General features: G+C 43.6%; 1 protein-coding gene across 4 annotated transcripts in view; it reads right to left on the minus strand.

Annotated features, from left to right (window-relative positions):
• The window catches only part of map3k22 (mitogen-activated protein kinase kinase kinase 22), a 118,220-nt gene that overhangs the window by 53,840 nt on the left and 43,473 nt on the right, over positions 1 to 20,907 (minus strand). For 2 of the 4 annotated variants that reach the window (XM_078215846.1, XM_078215851.1), the window contains exons 2-6: positions 18,575 to 18,658; positions 8,688 to 8,782; positions 3,424 to 3,464; positions 2,538 to 2,637; positions 240 to 353 (exon numbers count right to left, since the gene is read on the minus strand). In XM_078215846.1, coding sequence (XP_078071972.1) covers positions 240 to 353; positions 2,538 to 2,637; positions 3,424 to 3,464; positions 8,688 to 8,782; positions 18,575 to 18,593 — 369 coding nt within the window. In that variant the 5' untranslated portion in view covers positions 18,594 to 18,658. Of the gene's footprint in view, positions 1 to 239; positions 354 to 2,537; positions 2,638 to 3,423; positions 3,465 to 8,687; positions 8,783 to 18,574; positions 18,662 to 20,907 lie in introns of all 4 variants that reach the window. The other 2 variants (XM_078215847.1, XM_078215850.1) reach the window with 1 other exon arrangement.

Consider the following 20,907-nt stretch of genomic DNA (forward strand, 5'->3'; position numbering starts at 1 on the left):
AACATGTCGCTTGACAAAGAGTCAAACAGATTAGAGAATTAAACATGTGGCTCAAGGAGTGATGTAGGAAGAATGGGTTTCTATTCATGGAGCACTAGCATGAACCACTCAGTTGGGGTAGGTTCCACTTGAACTGAGCTGGGACCAGTGTTCTGGCCATTCGTATAACTAGAATAATGGACAGGACGTTAAACCAAACTCAAGAAAAATATAGGTATTTATGATTTAAGTTAACTCACATGGCTGTTCTTTCGCGGCATAACCAAAATCCTCAGGCTTTTCATATTTGAATTGATGTCCAAATGCTCGACTGCTTTGTCCAATTCATTCTGACATCGTAGTGGAGTGCGAAGCTGAATGGTAATTTATGAATAGACACAACGTTCAAAGAATGTGGAGATCAGTGCATAACTAGAAATTATACAGATTTGACTGTCCCAGCACTGTCCCCACAGAATTTCATCTTACACAAACCTGAATTCAACAAGAAATTTACTAATTGGACATATTTGTGCACATTGTCCCACTCAATTATCACCACCCACTCTGTCTCCCAGTGCACTGATTTCAAATTCCTCATTTTCATATGAACATACAAATGAGCAGCAGTAGGCCATTCGGTCCCTCGAGCCTGCTCTGCCATTCAATAAGATCATGGCTGATCTGATTGTGGCCTCAATTCCATATTTCACTCACTCCCAATAACCTTTGATTCTCTTGTTAGTCAAGAATCTATCTACCTCTGTCTTAAAAATATTAATTGATCCTGTCTCCGCCACTCTCTGGAGAAGAGAACACCAAGGATTTATGGCCCTCTGAGAAAAATGATTTCTTCTCATCTCCGTCTTAAATGCAAAACTATTTTAAACTGCGTCCCCTAGTTCTAATATCTCCCATAAGGGGAAATATCCTTTCAGCATCCACCCTGTCAACTCCCCTTGGGATCTTATATGTTTCAATAAAATCGCCTCTCAATCTTCTACACTCCCACAGTCTGTCTAAAAAAACCCAGTCTGTTCAACCTTTCCTCATAATATAAACCGTCATCCCAGGAATCAGTCGAGTGAATCTTCTCTGAACTACTTCTAATGCATTCATATAAATAAGGAGATGGAGTCATCTGACGAAGGAGCAGCGCTCCGAAAGCTTATGGTATTTGCTACCAAATAAACCTGTTGGACTTTAACCTGGTGTTGTGAGACTTCTTACTGTGTCCATCGAGAAACTCAGCCTTTCAGAACTCTTGCAATCTGCCAAGTCTGAAAGACAAGAATGCCTCATCCTTCACCCATAGAATAATAACCCATACAACACTGAAGGAGGTCAAGTGGCCCACCCTGGCTGTGCTGCTTGCCTTCCTCATCCCTTTGTGTTTTGTTCTCTCCTTCAGCTGCATTTCTCCAATGCTCAGGATTCTCTCTCCCCCATTTTATGTTTCTTTCTCTCCCTTAACGCTGCCACCTCTTTCTTTTTCCTTGCATTCCTATGGCATCAAAGATGGCATACAGAGAAACTGCATAGCAACATATTTTGGAATTTAATCCAGACAAATGTGAGGTAATGCATTTTGGAAGGTCTAATACAGATAGGAAATATACAGTAAATGGCAGAACCTTTAAGAGGATTGATAGGCAAAGGGATCTGGGTGTACAGGTCACTGAAAGTGGCAATGCAGGCGGAGAAGATAGTCAAGAAGGCTTACGGCATGCTTGATTTCATCGGCTGGGGTATTGAGTTTAAAAATTGGCAAGTCATGTTGCAGCTTTATAGAACCTTAGTTAGGCCGCATTTGGAATATAATGTTCAATTCTGGTGACCACACTACCAGAAAGATCTGGAGGCTTTGGAGAGGATACAGAAAAGATTTACCAGGATGTTGCTTGGTATGGAGGGCATTAGCTATGAGGAGAGGTTGAAGAAACTTGGTTTGTTCTCACTGGAATGACGGAGGTTGAGGGGAGACCTGATAGAAGTCTACAAGATTATGAGAGGCATGGATAGAGTGGATAGGCAGAAGCTTTTTCCCAGGGTGGAAGAGTCAATTACTAGGGGGCACAGGTTTAAGGTGCGAGGGACAAGGTTTAAAAGGAGATGTACGAGGCAGATTCTTTACAGATGGATGTCTGGAACTCATTGCCGAGGGAGGTAGTGGAAGCGGATATGGTAGTGATTTTTAAGGGGCATCTTGACAAATACATGAATAGGATGGGAATAGAGGGATATGGTCCCTGGAAGGGTAGCGGGTTTTAGTTAAGTTGGGCAGCATGGTCAGTGCAGGCTTGGAGGGCCGAACTGCCTGTTCCTGTGCTGTAATTTTCTTTGTTCTTTATAAGAAAGACGTGGTTGGGTCTCTCAATCAACCTAGGAGCCAAGACTACAAGAGCCAAGGAGTGAAGTAAATATCTACAAACTGGTTGTTACTAATATTGTTTTGGACATTCTTGACCATCCAGTGCAACGGTTGCACAGTGACTACACATATACTCCACATACCGTGAAAAAAGCTAATGACTAACAAATCAAGCAGAAAAATGTACCTCATTATTAATAAAGTGTAGTTCCATCTGCTGTCCAAAGGCATCATTGACCTTTTGTAGCATGTCTTTCCACTTTACTGGTCTAGAAAACTGCATGATCCTTTAATCAAAAAGAAAATCCTGAGGTTACGTAAATGTTTCCCAATCCCGCTAATCCCTTAATGAGGAAACAAGAGCTTCACAGCAGCTTTTGGAAATCTAACATTGCTTTAAGGTCTATCAATGTTCTCCCTCTCTTCCCCTGTTGGTATCTCAAACTGTAGCCACCCTCTAGGTCTTGGTCAAGTGGCCATTCTTTCTAATGTAAGCCAATACAGTGAGTTTTTGCAGATACAGATGAAAAATACCTTTTTTTAATGTGGACACTTCCACATTTCTGAATGCTGGTCATTTTAGCAGACTGTATACATTCCACAGAGAGAAATTAACTATAGATTAATCACATGCGCTGACTTCTGGAAAAATCTAAGGGGGCACGTTGGATGAGGAAATCACGAGCAATGCCAATCCTGTCCTGATTAATATCCACTTCATTGCATCCTTTCCATCATGGAGATGTTTTTGGCGATAAGTTTGGTAATACTAGACATATTCCTTTCCTCCACTTCTACCAACTTCCCCTCATTGGCCACCCCTGAACGAGCACTGGGGTGAGGTGAACTGTAGCCCTTCTAATGCTTTACCAGTTGAGGCCAGTATCACAGGCAGTGTTACGCGTCAGCATTCAAGGAAACATTCTTTTAAAAATCGATTCCTTCTTTAATTTTGCGAAGTGATTTACATCCAAAAATTTCCACTCAAAAGCCAAAACTAATAAATCCATGCAAACAAGTGATCTGGTCAAAATCATATTAAATGAAACAAAATAATCTAAAATATAACTTGCCTTTTTTCTCCTTCATGCTCGAACTTAATCCTCACCTCATTCTACAAAAACAGAGAAATTATTATCAGACACAGTAGAAAAAAATATTTTTTATGGTTTCATCAAGGTTGCAAATGCACTGGGAGTCACCCCTGCTGGGACAAGTGAACAACAATAACTCGCAAAGTTCTCGGAGGATCATAGAGCTGGAGCAGGGTTCTCGGATAGATAGCGGTGGCAGTGTTTTATGAGCAAGAGGGTAAGTTAAAGTGTGGGAAACAAAATAACAATGGAATAGTTGGATCTGGAGATAACAAAGCATGGATTAGAATTTCAGCAGTAGATGGGTGGAGGCAGGGGCAGCAGAGATGGCTTCCTTCCTGCCCCACGAGAAGGTTTCCCTTGGCCTCACCTTCCACCCCATCAACCTCAATATTTAACGCATCCTTCTCCACGATTTCCACCACCTCCAGCATGATGCCAAATATATCTTTCCTTCCCCTCCACTTTCAGCATTCCCAAATGACCATTCTCTCCATGACATCCTGCTCAATTCCTCAATCACCTCCATTATCCCATTCCTTCCCATATCACTTTGCCACGCATGCACAGAAGATGCAACATCTGTCCTTCTGCCACATCTTTCCTCAGCATCTAAAACATCAAACACTCCTTCCAAATGAAACAATGATTTACTCGAACTTCCTTCAGTTCAGCGTAGTATATTGTAGTTCCTGCTCACAATGTAGTCTGATCTAAGATAAAACCAAGTGCAGATTGGGTGACTGCTTAGAGGGAATACCTCCATTAGGTCCACAAGCATGACTCTGAGCTTCCAGTCACTTGCCGTTTTAATTCTCTATCTGGCTCTCACTCTGGCCTCTCTGTCCTTGGCCCACAGCAGAATTCCAAAAGTACTCGATGCTTGAGGAAGAAACAGTATCTCGTCTTTTGTATACATACTTTAGCCTTCTGGACTCAAAACTCAATCAGGCTGCAATCGCTGCCTCCATTTTATTTCCTTTTTTTGCAGTTTTGGGTTTTAGTCTCATTTTTCCCTTGTTTCTGTTTTAAGATGTCAGCTGTTAATCATTCTCCTAGACACACCTCTTCAAGAAACATATTTTGTTTCTTTACTTGTCGCAGATGTGGGTCAGGAGATTTCAGATGGCAGGGGTTCGCCACCCACCACCCAAAGAGTCAATTAAGAATTCCCGCCAACACTGTCCGCCTCACTCAAAATGCCCCAGACCGGAAGATTCCACTGACGGCTGATGGCAAGATCCCTCCCACTGCTGGAAAGCACACCATGGGAGCGGAGGCCAGAAAATCCTGCCCAATGTACCAGAGTCCAGGACTGGGTAAGTGTAGGAGTCTGAAGGCAGTGGGTGGGGGAGGAAATGGGGGAGTTGGTGCCTGGGGGAATGGGCAAAGGAGGTTGGTTATGTTGGTGGAGATGCCGGGGGGGTGGGGGGGGGGGGGGGGGGGAGGAAGAACCCACAGAGGGTAGAATTTGCTAGCACCCAATATTGCAAAGAGGCCACTGGCAGAGAGTTCCCTACCCGCTTCCCCCTCCCCATGCCCCACTGGCCAAGGGCTAAGCAGGGTCACTTTTCGGGCATCCTCTTTTCGGGCTTCTGAACTGCCCCCGTCTGTCTGCTATTTGAGGCTGGGCGGGATTCAGCCCTTATGTGGTCATTTATTGTCCATTTAATGGCTTTAACAGGGACGAGGGCGGTTGGGCCACCCTAGGTCTCGTCCATCTCACTGTAAGATTGCGGAGAAGTCAGGGTGGTCAGAGCCAGTGGGAAGGCCAGCCGAAGAACTTTACGAACCTCCCCCGCCAGCAGGTTTGCCGACGGCAGAATGTAAAATTCTGCCTGTGAGGTTCTGATGGAATGAATCAAGAAAAACTGTTCCCTCTGGCAAGGGGTCCATTAATAAACGGTCACAGATTCAAAATCATTGGCGAAAGATCTTAGAAGGGAGATAAGGAGAATTTTTTTAGCTCGGGAGTTTTCTGAAAAGGGTACAGATAACGTAACTAATTTTAAAACAGGAGTTAGAGGGACCTAGGGATGAGAAACTTACAGGATTATGGCCAAAATGTATGAATGTGATGCAATTGTTTATCAATTAGTCACAAGTAAAGCTTACATTAACACTGCAATGAAGTTACTGTGAAATTCCCCTCCACAGCCCAGCACCTGATCGGGTCAATGCCTCTAACTAGCGCATCTTTCAGAATGTGGGAGAACTGGAGCACCCAATGGAAACCCACGCAGACACAGAGAGAACATGCAAACTCCATACAGACAGTGACCCTAGCCAGGAATTGAACCCGGTCCGTGGTGCTGTGAAGCAGCAGTGCTAACCACTGTGCCATCGTGCCACCCCATACTTCCAAGAGCCAGAGCGTGAGTATGCTGGTTATTGGGTGCAGGAAAGAACGTGAGCAGAAAATTCTAATCCTTGAGGTGAAAAATAAATGATGAGTTCCTTTAACGTGCCACGGAGGGAGTGATGCAGTGATTGAGGTGGGGATTTGCAGAGGAGGATATGAAAGAAGCGGAGAAGATAAGGCAGATGAGGAGGTCCGTTATCAAAAGGAGGAATCTGGGATGTCAATACCGATATATGTATGTCCACGTGCTTTAAACTGAACATAAAATATATTGAAAAATAAAGTAGCCTCTTTTTCCAAATATATCTATTTCTGGAACCAGGGAAGGGCCTTGCTGGTCATTCAGAATAACAGCAAACTCCAAACGATATTTCTAAGTGGAACACACCCTCGCCAGTCAAAGTGAACAGAAACAGATAACAAAGGAATGCTTTGATGTATATGAGAAAATAATGAGAAGTGAAAAACAATGAGAAAGGGAGGAGAGGAGTCCTTTCAACTCCTCAAAATAAAGTGAAGCTGAAAATTCAACTGAGTTGCCCAAGCGTACTATAAACTGTGATTGTCAATATGAGCAAACCGAGTTGCAGAGAATTCACTGGCTATAAGCTTCCAGCCCTGCGTATTGTCAGAATGATTGCAGCATTCTTGACAGTGCTCCAAAACAAGCAGGAGTAAAAACACATTGTTCCAGGAATGACCTAGTGCTGCACCCATTTGAAACACAGCAGCACCAAACATTCTCCAAAGACTTGAATTGACAGTATCCCTTTCTCTCTGTCTCATGGCAGTGGTGTGTAACTTTTATGCTGAATCACTTTAATTAGTGTTAACAACCCAGAATACAACTTAGGTATTTTGGGCTAAATTTTACAGTGGGGACTGGGGTCAGAGGAATGAGGGGGGCCCCTCGCAAAAGAAATGTTGGTGTTGAATCTTAAGTCCTGTCACCGGCAGGGCGACAGACCAAATGCAGGAGAGTAGACCATAAGACATAGGAGCAGAATTAGGCCACTCAGCCCATCGAGTCCACTCCGCCATTCAATGCTGGCTGATGTTTTTCTCATCCCCATTCTCCTGCCTTTTCCCCATAATCTCTGATCCCCTTTTTAATCAGGAACCTATCTATCTCTGTCTTAATCACTCAATGATCTGGCCTCCACAGCCTTCTGCGGCAAAGAATTCCACAGATTCACCACTCTGGCTGAAGAAATTCCTCCTCATCTCTGGTTCTAGTTTTTCTTACTAGTGGAAAATCCTCTCCACTCTATCCACGTCCACTCTATCCAGGCCTCGCAATAGGATGTGGCTGGTGGTTCATTTTTCAGCCAGCGCAAGACACGATGGACCAAGTGGATTCTTTCTGTGCTGTAAATTTTTATGATTCTATAAACCGAATGACTAAACAAAGCCTGTCTGCAGCCATAATGTGATCAAGGCAGCTTTAATGAGGTGAGGGTTGAACCTCCACCACTCAGTGGAAGTCCCACCCTCATGAGCTTCTGGTCAATCTGATTGACTGGCTACTCCAACAGTTATTGGAGCACCAGAGCTCAGTAGTATGTGCTGCTGGGGTCGCACACATCTGCACAATGAAGAGCGACGGCGACTGGAGTGAGGTAAATCCTAGATTTTTAGGGAAGGAATCCCAGGAAAGGGAATGGAGGGGATGGGGGGGGGGGGGGGGGGGGGGTTGCAATTTGACGGTCAGGTGGGAGGCACAATGCGGGGTGGAGAGGAGTAACAGCTTTTGGGATGCCCCCAATCCCTGATACACAGAGGACACCTCCCACATCCCCCCCAAGAACATACTCGGCTTCCTTCCTACCTTTCAACCAGTTTAAAAAATGGAGTTCTCACTCTTGCCCACCTGTCGCTGTTTTATGGCAGTGGAGGTGGATTGAGGGCCCTAAATGAACAATAGTTGGCCTTAATTGGCCTAAAGGGTGCCTTATCCACCCCTCATATTATGGGGACTGGATCAGGGCTGGACGGAAGATTGCTAGATCACGTATTTTACATAATAAAAGCAAATCACTGCGGATGTTGGAATCTGAAACAAAAACAAAAAAAATCAGCAGGTCTGACAGCATCAATGGAGAGAGAATAGAGCTAATGTTTTGAGTCTGGATGACACTTTGTCAGAGTATATTTTACATGATCCCTGCCGGAAACATGCCCGGTGGTGCAGTGTATCAAATCCAGCCTCTATGTTTATGAGAGCGACAGTGCCCTCCTAATTAACAAAAAAAGACAGCTGTGGGACAGGCAGTATCAGAGAACATTCAGTTAACCACATATCATGACTTGTCCTTATGTCAAATTCTTATGTGTGGGCACAGAAATGATGACGATGGGGTTGGAGTGATGAAAAGCATAAGGCTGGTAGAGTATCAGAGCTCGAGTGGGGCAAGCCAGAGAGGACACTGAGTTTGTCAACAAGGGTTGGAATTTTGAATTCAAGAGCATGGAACCTCGGGGTCTCAGCAAAGGACGAGGCAAAACAGTCTTGCAATTAATATTTCCAACTGGAAATAAGACCAGACATACATCATTCAGCTCTCAATCCTCACTATCATTCAATTAGAGCATGCCTTATCTGTATCTACCTACCATTATTCCATAACTATTGCCTCGCAAAACTCATTTGTGACACACTGAACTTTTCATTCGTAATGGCTGCAACGTTATAGTGTAAAAATGCCTCTGACTAAATTAGTCAGTCACTGGTCTTGGGGACAATTTCACTGGTGAACTAAGAGTATTACATATCAAAACCAATTGCTTTTCCCAACAAGATAATAGCATTAGTTCACTGAATAGGCCAGGTGACAATCCAGACTTAAACGAAAGTTGTCCTGATCTTTCACACACGTCTTACCTGATTGTTTTTGCTGATGTTATAATTTAGTAACTTTCTGCGCATGCCCAAAGCAGCCAGATCTTTCATAATCGAATTCAGGGCTTCCTGTTCATCTGGAGAACAAAAAATAACCAAGAAAAAAAATCAAGTTGACATTAAAGTCACGGAGACATTTTTGTCTATTGAGTAACCCTTTTAAAACCCTGTCTGTTTAACTTCCTAAATTTATTTTGCTGAAATACAATAATTATTTTGGAGAACCAAGAATTTAACTGTGGCACCTCAGTTGTCTCTACTAGAGAGGAAATTGGCATCAAGTAAATGCCATGTGAGTTGTTTTTCCAATATCTGAAGCAATTTCTCAGCACTTAACAAGTAATAAAGAACTTGTATCTATTTATCAATTTTCATTATCCCACAATGCCCCCCAAAGCATTTTTCAATCAATTAAATACATTATTTTTAAAGTTATCGTGAGAGAGAGTGATGCAAGTGTTGATTGTGGGGGTGGGAGGGATGCCTGCTTTGATTGAAGGGGGAAGGAGATGCCAATTTTGATTGCCGTGCGGGAGGGTTGAGCCCCTGAGACCTCCATGGTGGAGTTGAGGGGGAGGTTATTTTTTCCTCTGAAAATGAAGCCCCAATCTCGGTGGAGCTCGGATTTACCTCTGTGGTTAGGCCCTGCCCCTGAACATGATGGCGTGAAACACAGGCAAGAAAGCCTGCCTGTTTCCCTGGGGAGAAATATGCCGTTTTCAGTCAGATCCGGACACATTGGGGGCGATCTTACCAAAAAACTTCAAAGTGCCGAATGAGAATGAAAACTGGAGAGAATTGCACCCATTTTTTGGGTAAGCTCTCAGACGCAATCGTATGACACTTAGTGCAAAAAAAGAGGCAAAGATTCATGCCAGTAGGGGGAGTGAACAGAATCTATTCTTGCCAGGAAGCTGGCTGAGGACTGCAAGGAGTGTTATTGCGCATGTGTCTTGATCTCTCAGTGGTCCGTGAACACAGAGATCTGTCACTCCCCCAACCCCTCCGGATATCACCCCAGATATCCAGATTGCTGGACTCCCCGGCCAATCGCTGCCCAGAGATAGCCTTCCCCGCAGCCGACTGCTGCCCCGGCTGATCCCCAACTGCAGAGTGCGCAGCCCCCCACCGCCTCCCCTTAGACCATGCCCCTTTCAAGCCCTACCCCTTCCCCTTAGGCCTGCCCCTTGGCACTGCCAGGTGCCGGTGAGCAGTGCTAGGCTGCTCGGTGAGCAGCGCCAGGCTGGCAGTGCCAGGGTACCATGCTGGTACTTCCAGGTCCCAGGATGGCATTGCCAGGGTGGCATTGCCAAAGGGCACTGCCCCCACCTCTGACCAGCCAGGGGGCCTCAATGGACTCTGGTCCCACTGGTGAGGCCATCACATCTGGTCCCCATTGTTGGGGGACCATTCATGATCCTTACCGGTGAAGACTTCCATCGGCAAGAACCTCCACCGGCGAGGCCGTTAAGGCAAGTGAGCCCTGAAGATTCTGACCTGGGCTCACTCATATGATTTAAATTGAGATTTAAATAGTATAATCAGCCTTCCGCCCTTCCTGGCCATGAGGCGGAACATGCCAGCTTCACGGTGCCGGGAGAGGCGAGAAACTATGTGTAAAGCCGGTTTTTCGCCTTTCTCGCGATCTTACCGGCTCACCACACTGATCGACCTGTGGGACGAGCCGGTAAGATTACCCCCTTTGCCATTTTTGGTAAGATTCTGCCCCAGTCTGTTTTAATGATGCTACTTGAGCGATGAATATTAGCTCTTCTTCATGTAGTGTAATGGGATTTTTCATATCCACCTTACCAGTCGGTGCAATTGTTGTTTAATGCTTCATTTCAAAGACAGTGGTTCAATATTAAGGGATAAGAATTCATAGGCAAGGCTTGGGTTACAGTGGCTTTCCTGATCTTAATGGTAGCACCTGATTTATCTAATTCACTGCAGACTCCAGTCTGTGAGCTGGACAGATTGACAGCCTGATATTTGGATGGGAGTGCAGGTGTCACCAGGTCACAGGGGAAAGGTCACATAAACACAGCAGGGATAGGGGAGCTGCGCTCAATTGCTTCAGGGGGACGCTTGGCCTCCTTATTTAAGAAAAAAACATAATTATATTAGAAGCAGTACAGAGAAGATTCACACAACTAAAGCCTGGGATGAAGGGGTTGGCTAATGAGGAAAGGTTCGACAGGTTGGGCCTGCTGGTGTGAGTTGTGATCTCTTTGAAACATATAAGATCCTAAGGGGACTTTATAGGTTGTACATTGAAATGATATTTCCACTTATGGGAGAGAGTAGGACTTGGGGACACAATTTAAAAATAAGGTTTAATTTAAGATGGAAATGGGGAGATAACTTTTCTCGCAGAGGGACGTTAGTCTCAGAAAATTATCTTGCCCAGATCCCAGTGGAGGTAGGGACATTGAACATTTTTAGGATTAAATTAAGTAGATTCTTGACTCACAAGGATGTCAAAAGATATAGGAGATGGACAGAAATTAGAGGCCACAATAGATCGGCAATGGCAGAGCAAGCTCGAGGGGCCAAATGGCCTATTCCTGCTCCAGATTATATATTTGTATAAAACATCCTATCTAAAATACAAGTTAGGTCAATTTCTTACAAAGATTATATAGGATATATTAACATTAAGACATTGTGATACAGATTATGAGTACTTTGACACATGACATAATGGCTCATATTTTGTGGTAAGAATTAGGATGTGACGAACACCTTCACCATTATAATGGAGTAAATCAGACAGCAACATTTTGCATCCACACATGCTCAGTCAAAAGCAGAAATCAGCATGCTGCTGTCCTGTTACTCCACAAGCTGCAATTCACTGGCAACTTGTCTATAAAAGCAACATTGGAATACAGAATGGTATGAAGTTGCTGTACTTAGGAGATATATGGATAGTAAACCTGCCAGGAAAATTTAGAATTTGCCACTTCAAGTGTAAGTGAATATTTAATGACATGACAAGTTTCAATTATTGCCCAGCAACCTCAATGAAATTGAAAGTTCATTTTACAAGTGTGCAGTCTCATCCCTTCAGGTTTTAATTATTGTTGTATATTTAAAAAAACGTTTTCTTTCTGCCTCTTTCATTTACCTTAATCCCACCATTTTTTCTCTCTATTTTGCTTTCTGTGCACAGAAAGATCCCTTCAGGATCTACATTTCCTTGTTTTTGGCTGGGTGCACCACAATGAGTTTATTCATTTTTTTCAGCTGGGGATGACATGCTGTTATTTGCCCTGTTCACACAGGGCATAGATGCTCTGTAATGGGAACATGCTATATTGGGGACCAGATGGCTGTATTTTACAGCTTAAAAATTCAAACTAACGTCTTTGGGCAACTGTAAGCATAATAGATGACGAGTGCGATTTGCCATTAACCAAAAGCCAGGCCACGATCTGCATAGAATCCTTGAACAGGTGGTTTTGGAACAATGGCACCAAAGCTTTCTGTCACTGTTGGTTTTCTTCTCCTCACACCAGATGCAGACTGATTGATACAGATTGACTGCATTGATTATGTTTAATTACATTATTACTGTATTTGCAAATACCAAGATGATAGAAACAAAACAAGATGAATTTTGGTCCTTTCTCATCTGGTAATTCCTAAACCAAAACATATTTTTTTTATTCAGGTGGTGAAGGATCCAATCACAGCTTTTATTTTAAATTTCAATCTCCAATGATTGTGCTTCTTTTTTTAAAAAAAACACCACATAAACTCTGGAATTCTCTACCTAAACATGTTTAGCTACCTCCCTCATTTACTTCAAATGCTCGCTTGACCAATATTTCTTTTGAGTTCAGGATGTTAGGCTAGGCTGGAAACAAATCTAAGCTGCTGATGAGAACAAATAGTTCATGCAAGAATAAACTTTACCTAATGCAAAGGCAACACAGTTTCCACTTCCAAAAACCAGCCCAGCCTGTTCAATCAATTGATACTGGGTACTGCAGACAGACTGTGCTGCGTGAAGCAGAGCCCAAATAGCTAAAATACCATTACCTCACTCCAGTTACACAGTAACTACGAGTTATTCTTAGCATGTTGTTGTGGTTGCTGGGAATGCTTCAACAGGGAACAGAAGGATATCGTTGACTTGACAAAAAACAGGCCGACTTGGTGTAAACAAAACAGGACAAATCTCATAAGAGTACCATATCCACTTCAGAGCAGGAGTGGGCCATTCAGCCCTTCAAGCTCTGCCATTTAATTAAATCATGATCGATCTATACCTCAGCTGAATTTTCCTGCTTTTGCTCCATATCTATTGAAACCCTTCCCCAATAAAAATCTTAAACCCCATTTTACCCAGGACCCATAGCCTCTTTGGGAGAGAATTCAAACATTATCCTTTGTATGAAAAATTACTTCCCGATTTCCCACCCAAATAGGTTGGCTCTAATTTAAAATTATTATTCCCTTGTTCTTGATTCCCTGACCAGAGAAAATAATTTCTCACTTTCTATCCGATTGAATCTTTTTAACATTTTAAAAACTTGGACTGGGAATTTTGATTAGGCCCAAATACGGGCACGGTGTTGTATCTTTTAATACTTTAAAATTAGGATCAGAAAATTCAATAAGGCCCAAAAATGAGTACAAGTATTCTGGTATATCCATATGCCCTTTCATCTTAGTCTTTCCTCCTCAGGGGAAGAAGAAGTCTTGTCCCCTCCTGAAGAACAATTGGGACATGTTGTTAATGTCATAGGTCTTGCCTGAGAGGAGTAGGTTGTGAAGAACGAAGTGATGAGATTGATCCTCACGCCCACTGGGAGGGCCACCTTTACCCCCATTCATTTGTGATTCTGTCACTACCTCCATAGTCAAGCAAAGCATCCTGAAGTATTGCTCCTAAAGTAGGATTCATACTGAAGTATTGTTTCTCCCAGGTGACCCCTCTTCTGGTAGGGCCATCTAACAAAGGTCTTCTTACTCCTCTCTCCCTGCACAAGTTCCCCTCTCTGCATGTCCTGTTCATGTTGCAGAGCAAATAACATTGCAGCTACTGATCCTTACCGCTATAAAGCAATAATTATCTGCCTTTCTGTGGTCAGCAGAAGCTGTCCAACTCCTCAGCAACTCTTCACATTGCTTCCATCAATCTAGTCTCAGTACAAGTCAAAAGCTCCTCAGCTGCAACTTATTGAGTAGCCTTTTAAAATAGCCCCAGGACAAGGGGCATATTGCTTCCTAATGCTTGTTATTTCAGAAATGAACAAGGAAGGTGTTCCCAGTACATTTGCTGGCCAATTTTAGTATCCCTGCCATTGATATCCCTGAAGTCAAGACTTCGCTCCTTTCAACCTCTTCAGGCCCATATGAGGGACACACCTATATGTGCCTTCCCGTTGCCTCACGCTGCGAAGTGGTCAGCAGCACCACCAATGCTTCAACACCAAAGGTAGGGTGTGAATCAGCTTTGCAGCCAAACAGTTCTGTTGTAAAAATACATGAAGGAATTTACAACAGAAAAAGTTCATAGGAAGTGAGACACAAGTAAGGTTTTTGATGTATTCATCTTATCCCATCTCTTGGAAAAGTTCTAAAGCAGTTCATACAATGGCTGACTAAACAGCACTGCTCTTATTGTGTAGGCAAACATGGTAGAACAAAAAGATCCCTGACAGTTATAATCAGATCATTTGTTTTCCTATGACATTGGCTGAAGGGGGAATGTTGACCAGGTCTATCAAAACTTTCAACATTTAGCCAGGCCATGCAGACGAATCCTCAGTTTCATATCTTATCAAAAGTATGGAATGTCAACAATGCAGTAGCTGTCCAACGCATGAGTTGAGATCTCCGATAGGACATATCTTTAAAAAGAAAGAGGGAAAATTGCAACTGCATCAACTGTAACAAATATTAAAATTGTGAGAGAAGTTAAATTAAAACAGAAACAGGGAAAATGCAAAGAACTGGGTCATTCAGTTGTGGGTCCTGAGGTTTGATAGATTTTGACAGTGAGACATAAAGTTACTGTGGAAAATTTTCCATGACTGACCCAGCCCCATCCCTCTGGGAGGTTGCTATCTTTTAAATTGGATTCCCATTATGTTGTTGTAATAGCAAAGAGTTTGGCTTCCATCCTTGCTCCTGCAGGATGTGTTCACATTCACTTGGATAAATAGTTTGCTGTGGAAAATATAAGTAGTACTCCAGTGTCACAAGTTAATGAAATAAACACTGTACGAAGTGCAGGGTCAATCTACCCCCTAGTTGAATGAGCTATTGACAATCACTGTGACCAGGACCTGGAGAAATATCAGGAGAAGTGGGCGGAATAATTGGAGGGAGAAGAAACGCTCACATCATTTAAGAATCAGTAAGAAAAGTATAAAGAGATGTCATGTATCTGAAGTGAAGTGGATCAAGTCAGTAACATCCTGAGATACATGATTTGGGCTATGGGAATAACAGCTTATGGTATTCAGGAAGGTGGCTCTCATCAGATAAAAGGCAGTCACTGAAAATACTCGTGTTGCAGTGTGATGTGCTAACCTTTAATATAAAATATTTTTTATCCATCACTACAAGACATATGCCACATCTCTGAAACCAAAATTACAGTTGAATAGAAAAGGCAAAACCACACAAGCATTCTGTACCAGACTGTATCTCAAAACACTTCGGTCGCTATTGCGTTGGTTTTGGAAAGGCATAACAATGGTCAGCTACTGATATTTTCACCAACCAACATTCTTCTTATAAGCCAAGCAGATCCCAAAGTTCGTTAATTAAGCAGTCAACAGCAAGAGAACCACTTGCTTCAGGATGAGAGAGAACACATGCTGCTCCAGAGAGCGAGAGAGAACACATGCTGCTCCAGAGAGCAAGAGCATGTGAAAGAGAGGGAGAGTGCAACAGATGTAGGAGGGGGAAGCTCCCATGCAAAGGAGAGCAAGCGGACATGCAAAGTGCAGCAAGGGGATGTGCAAGGGAGTGTGTGAGCGTTTGCAAGGGTGTGAAAACACAGGTGCAAGGGAGAGCTTTTGTGCATGCGAGGCAAGTGAGTGCAAGGGAGAGTGAGGTAAGGGAGAGCAAGAGCACTTTGAAGGATAAGCAAGCACTTAATCAAGCATGCTTGCAAAGGAGAGCAAGCACGTGTGCAAGGGACAGCATGCACATGTGCAACAAAGAGTGTGCAGGTGTACAAGGGAAAGTAAGCCCACGTGCAGGGGGAGAGCTGACAGTGTGCAAACATGAGCAAGTATGAGAATGCTTGCATGGGACAGCAAGTGCATGTCCATGTGTGAGCGAACACACATGCAAGGCAGAGGGAGCAGGCAGGCAAGGGAGAGCAAACTCAAGCATGTTTGCAAGAGAGTACAAGTGGCAATGGAAGGAAGAGCGAGTGGACACAAAAGTATAAGCGAGCAAGTGGTACATGCAATGGAGCAAATGGGTTAGCAAGGGAAAGCGAGTGAAGGTTCAAATCAGTTTTGTCATTATTAATTGCATTACCACCAATATTTAAAGGAAAATTGTATTTTTTTAATGCTATGTTTATACAGCCTTTGTTTACTGCTCCTAATTTGCAGCCTGATTTAGTTACTATATTGTAATCAACAGTACATCATCTTGGCATAAAATATACTCCAGAGACATCTCGGGTTGAAAGAGAAAATTTTAATTGTTCATTAATGGAAATTAATACACGGGAACCAAAATTAAGCATTCAGTGAGCACAAAGAAGTCAGATCCCATCTGGGGCAGAATCAGTTGGGTTTCAGCCCCATGCAACCTGCAGCTCAAACTCTGTATGGGGTGCATGCAGAATACAAGTGAGTTGGCTGCCTCATGCATCACCCACAACCCACCACTAATGGAACAGGAGCACTGATTCGCTCTATTCTGGCTCTACTGGCATGACCATTACAATAGAAATGAGCCTGTGCCAATCTGATGCAGGGTTAATACAAGGGCACTGTAACAAGCATCCAATTTCAGGATGCAGCAGGTCTTCAGAAAATTCAGCACAAGGAACTCTCTTAAATGATAGCTACTCTTGAAATCCTAATGATAACACCAGTTACATCTGCTTTAGAATATTCTTTGGGGGCGATGTTACCGGCCTGTCACACCAGTTGATCGGCGTGGCAAGCCGGTAGGGTTGCAACAGAGACGAAAACCAGGTTTACACTTAGTTTCTCGCCTCTCACGATCCTACCGTCCCCGATCTGCCGACATAATCAGCCTTGCACCTGGGAAGGGTGATTTAAATATTCAAAACCTCATTTTAATATTCATAGTGATCTGGGACGCAAGCGTCTGGACTCGCTTACTTTAACTGCTTCGCCAGTGGAGATCCTCACCGGCGAGGGTCACATATGGTCCCCAGAAATAGGGACCAGACGTCATGGCCTTGCCAGTGGAACCGGAGGCCATTGAGACTCTCCAGGTGGTCGGGGCAGCCTGGGACCCTGGCACTGCCAGCCTCACACCCTCGCAGTGCCCACCAGGCACCCTGCCACTGCCAAGGGGCAGGGCCTAAGGGGACAGGCCTGAAAGGGAGACAACACATAAGGATTACGCACCCTACATCAGGGATCGTTGGATGGCAATCGACTGGAAAGGGTGGCAATTGGTGGAGGAGTGGGATATGACAATCTCCCAGTGCATTGTGTACTCTTGACACAGTGCACTGGGAAATCAGGGCGCATGCATCTTGGGTCCTCTAGCAGCCAGCAGCCAGCTTCCCAATGTGAATAGATTCCATTCACTCCCCCTACAGGCAAGAATCACACTTTGCCTCATTTTATTTCTAAGTATCACAAGATATAATTTTTTTTCTCTTGCCGAAAAAAACAGGTCTGAAACTTAGAATCTTTTGGGTAAGATCACTCCCTTTATGTTTATGACAAGCATTCTCAACCAGACACCAAGAGGATCCCATATCTCTAATATCAAATTCTCAACTCACGGTACGTACCCTGATGTTTAACATTGCACTAATTTGCCCAGCTAGGGCTAAGTCCAAAATTGGATGAAAACAAAGCATTAAGAAAATGGAACTGTGTATGTGCAAGATAGCTCTATTTACAACCTGGTAGCCATGATGTGGAGATGCCGGCGTTGGACTGGGGTAAGCACAGTAAGAAGTCTCACAACACCAGGTTAAAGTCCAACAGGTTTATTTGGTAGCACAAGCCACAAACCTGTTGGACTTTAACCTGGTGTTGTGAGACTTCTTACTGTGCTTACCCCAGTCCAACGCCGGCATCTCCACATCATGGCTACCATCGACACCGCAAACTGCCGGCTCCAAGTGGAGAGGATCTCCAAGAAGATCGCGCATATCGACACAGACATCAAGTTTCTATGCCAACCATTATTTTGTAAATTGAGTTTGTGTCTTTATATGCCCTGTTTGTGAACAGAACTCACACTCACCTGATGAAGGAGCAGCGCTCTGAAAGCTTGTGGCTTGTGCTACCAAATAAACCTGTTGGACTTCAACCTGGTGTTGTGAGACTTTTTACTGTACAACCTGGTAATAATTGTAATGGTACCCATGGAACAAAAGAAAACAAAACTTACCACTGCACTGAGATCTCAAGAAAGGTTAGGATATGGAAGATACCTTGACTCAGCTGACCTCTTCCAAAGTACCAATCCTTTGCTCATAAAGAGTAGGCATTATGAGCTTCTTTCAGTGCTACAACCTCTGCAGTACTCTGTTATTACAACATCTATCTGGTGGCTAAATTACTTGTGTTCCTTTAGGACACCAATTAAGTTACTATGTGCTCCTAGTAAGCACAGTTTTTGTTTCGCCGGTTTGAAACTAAAGGAAGGAGCAGATAGAACGATTTACTTACCCATGCTTACTGTCAACATGAGGACAAGCTTTATGTGCGTTAAAAGTAGCAAATTCTGGGCTATCTTCCCATCATGAGGTCACCCTGCTGGAAAAAAATGAAAGTATATTTATGAATAAAGTACAGCAACAAACAAAATCTTATTTAAAAATACACTTGTATGTTTTTTTAAATAGAGACATGTAGTTAGAGAATTTTCATCAATATTGTATATTACAATATGGTTTTTGGGTCAATGTGAGAGATGGTTATGTTGGGAAAGAGGGAACTTCCCTTTAGAACCATAGAAAATTACAAAAGAACAAAGAACAGTACAGCACAGGAAACAGGCCCTTCGGCCCTCCAAGCCTGTGCCGCTCCTTGGTCCAACTAGACCAATCGTTTGTATCCCTCCATTCCCAGGCTGCTCATGTGACTATCCAGGTAAGTCTTAAATGATGTCAGCGTGCCTGCCTCCACCACCCTACTTGGCAGCGCATTCCAGGCCCCCACCACCCTCTGTGTAAAAAACGTTCCTCTGATGTCTGAGTTATACTTCGCCCCTCTCAGCTTGAGCCCGTGACCCCTCGTGATCGTCACCTCCGACCTGGGAAAAAGCTTCCCACTGTTCACCCTATCTATACCCTTCATAATCTTGTATACATCTATTAGATCTCCCCTCATTCTCCGTCTTTCCAAGGAGAACAACCCCAGTCTACCCAATCTCTCCTCATAGCTAAGACCCTCCATACCAGGCAACATCCTGGTAAACCTGGTAAACAGCTCAGAAACAGGCCTTTTGGCCCTTCTTGTCTGTGCCGAACCATTTTTTGCCTAGTCCCACTGACCTGCACTTGGAGCATATCCCTCCACACCCCTTTGTTAGTTATAAAGTTTCCTGTACCCTTTCAACTTAAGAAAAGCATCTTCTACCACATACTGCAACCTTCTGCCTTCAGGTTCAATCAGCCATTGACTTTTTCCTTATCTGGCAAGCAGGAAATGACTAAAGCCAACAGCCATTACGTAATTGAAGAACAGAAGATGAGAGTGAATTAACATTCAAAGATCAGTGAACTCTCCCAATATATTGGTCAACATTTATTTTTCAAAAAATACCACAAAAAGCAGATTAACTAGTTGTTCATCTGACATTATTGGAGCAGAATAGTGGATTAAAAACAGTCATTTAATTATCTAAAGTGCTTTGAGACAGTTCAAAGATATGGGTGGGGGCTCGGTGCGCACACTAGCCCGAACGCGAACCACGATGGCCGGCAGAATCAGGAGTCAGCTGGAAAGTGAGTTTTGGACTCAGGGATTGTTTGTGTGGAGTTTGCATGTTCTCCCCATATCTGTGTGGGTTTCCTCCATGTGCTCCGATTTCCTTCCACAGTCCAAAGATATGCGGGTTAGGTTGATTGGCCATGCTAAATTGCCCCTTCGTGTCAGGGAGATTAGTAGGGTAAATACGTGGGGTGGGATGGTTATTAGTACAGTCTCGATGGGCCAATTGGCCTCTTTGCACTTTCTGTAGGGATTCAATGATTCTATGATTCTATATTAAACCAAGAGTCTGTCTGTTCTCTCAAGTGGACATAAAATAACCCACTGCAATGTATTGAAGGATAGCAAGGGAGTTATCGCCAGTGTCTTGGCCAATATTAATTCCTTGATCAACATTACAAGACCAGATTTTCTGGTTGCCGTTAAATTGCTGTTAGTGAAAGTTTGCTGTGCGCATGTTAGCTGCCCTGTTTCCAATACTACAAAGTGTCTACATTTCAAAGTATTTCGATGACTGTAAAGTGTTTTGCGATGTTCAGTGGTTCTGAAAACACACATAAATGCAAGTCTTTCTTTTTTTGGGGGATAAGCCCTCCTAATCTCTGGCATGTGACCTCCAAGCTGCCCAGTTGAAAAAGCCAAGTAAGCCACATCCTAGCAAATTCCCAACCATTTCCATCGGAGCATTGGCAAGCAGTACACGACATTTCCAGTTTCCTCGCACCACCCTTGGATCAGACAGGCACTCACTGAGCCATGTTCTTGTCCGGGGGTTAAAATTAATCCCCATTTGTGTGTAAATCATCAGAGCAGGACTGGATGCGATGTACTCCATATCTGAACAAGCTGGCAACATGCACTGTGTGGGCTCAAGTAGCCAGCTAGATCACTAATCAGATTGCTGCTGTGTACACAGAACTTGAATGAGCCGCTGCTTTCACAGAGTGGAAAAAATTGTAGAGGAGGAACAAATCCTGTGTTTCTTTCAAAAGAGAATTTATTTTTGAAGATCTTACTTTAGTTTCCACTCCTTTTCAAGCTGCGTAGGCATGGGTAATCCAAATTTA

Source organism: Mustelus asterias, chromosome 7 (assembly GCF_964213995.1).
Source record: "Mustelus asterias chromosome 7, sMusAst1.hap1.1, whole genome shotgun sequence".
NCBI lineage: Eukaryota > Metazoa > Chordata > Chondrichthyes > Carcharhiniformes > Triakidae > Mustelus > Mustelus asterias.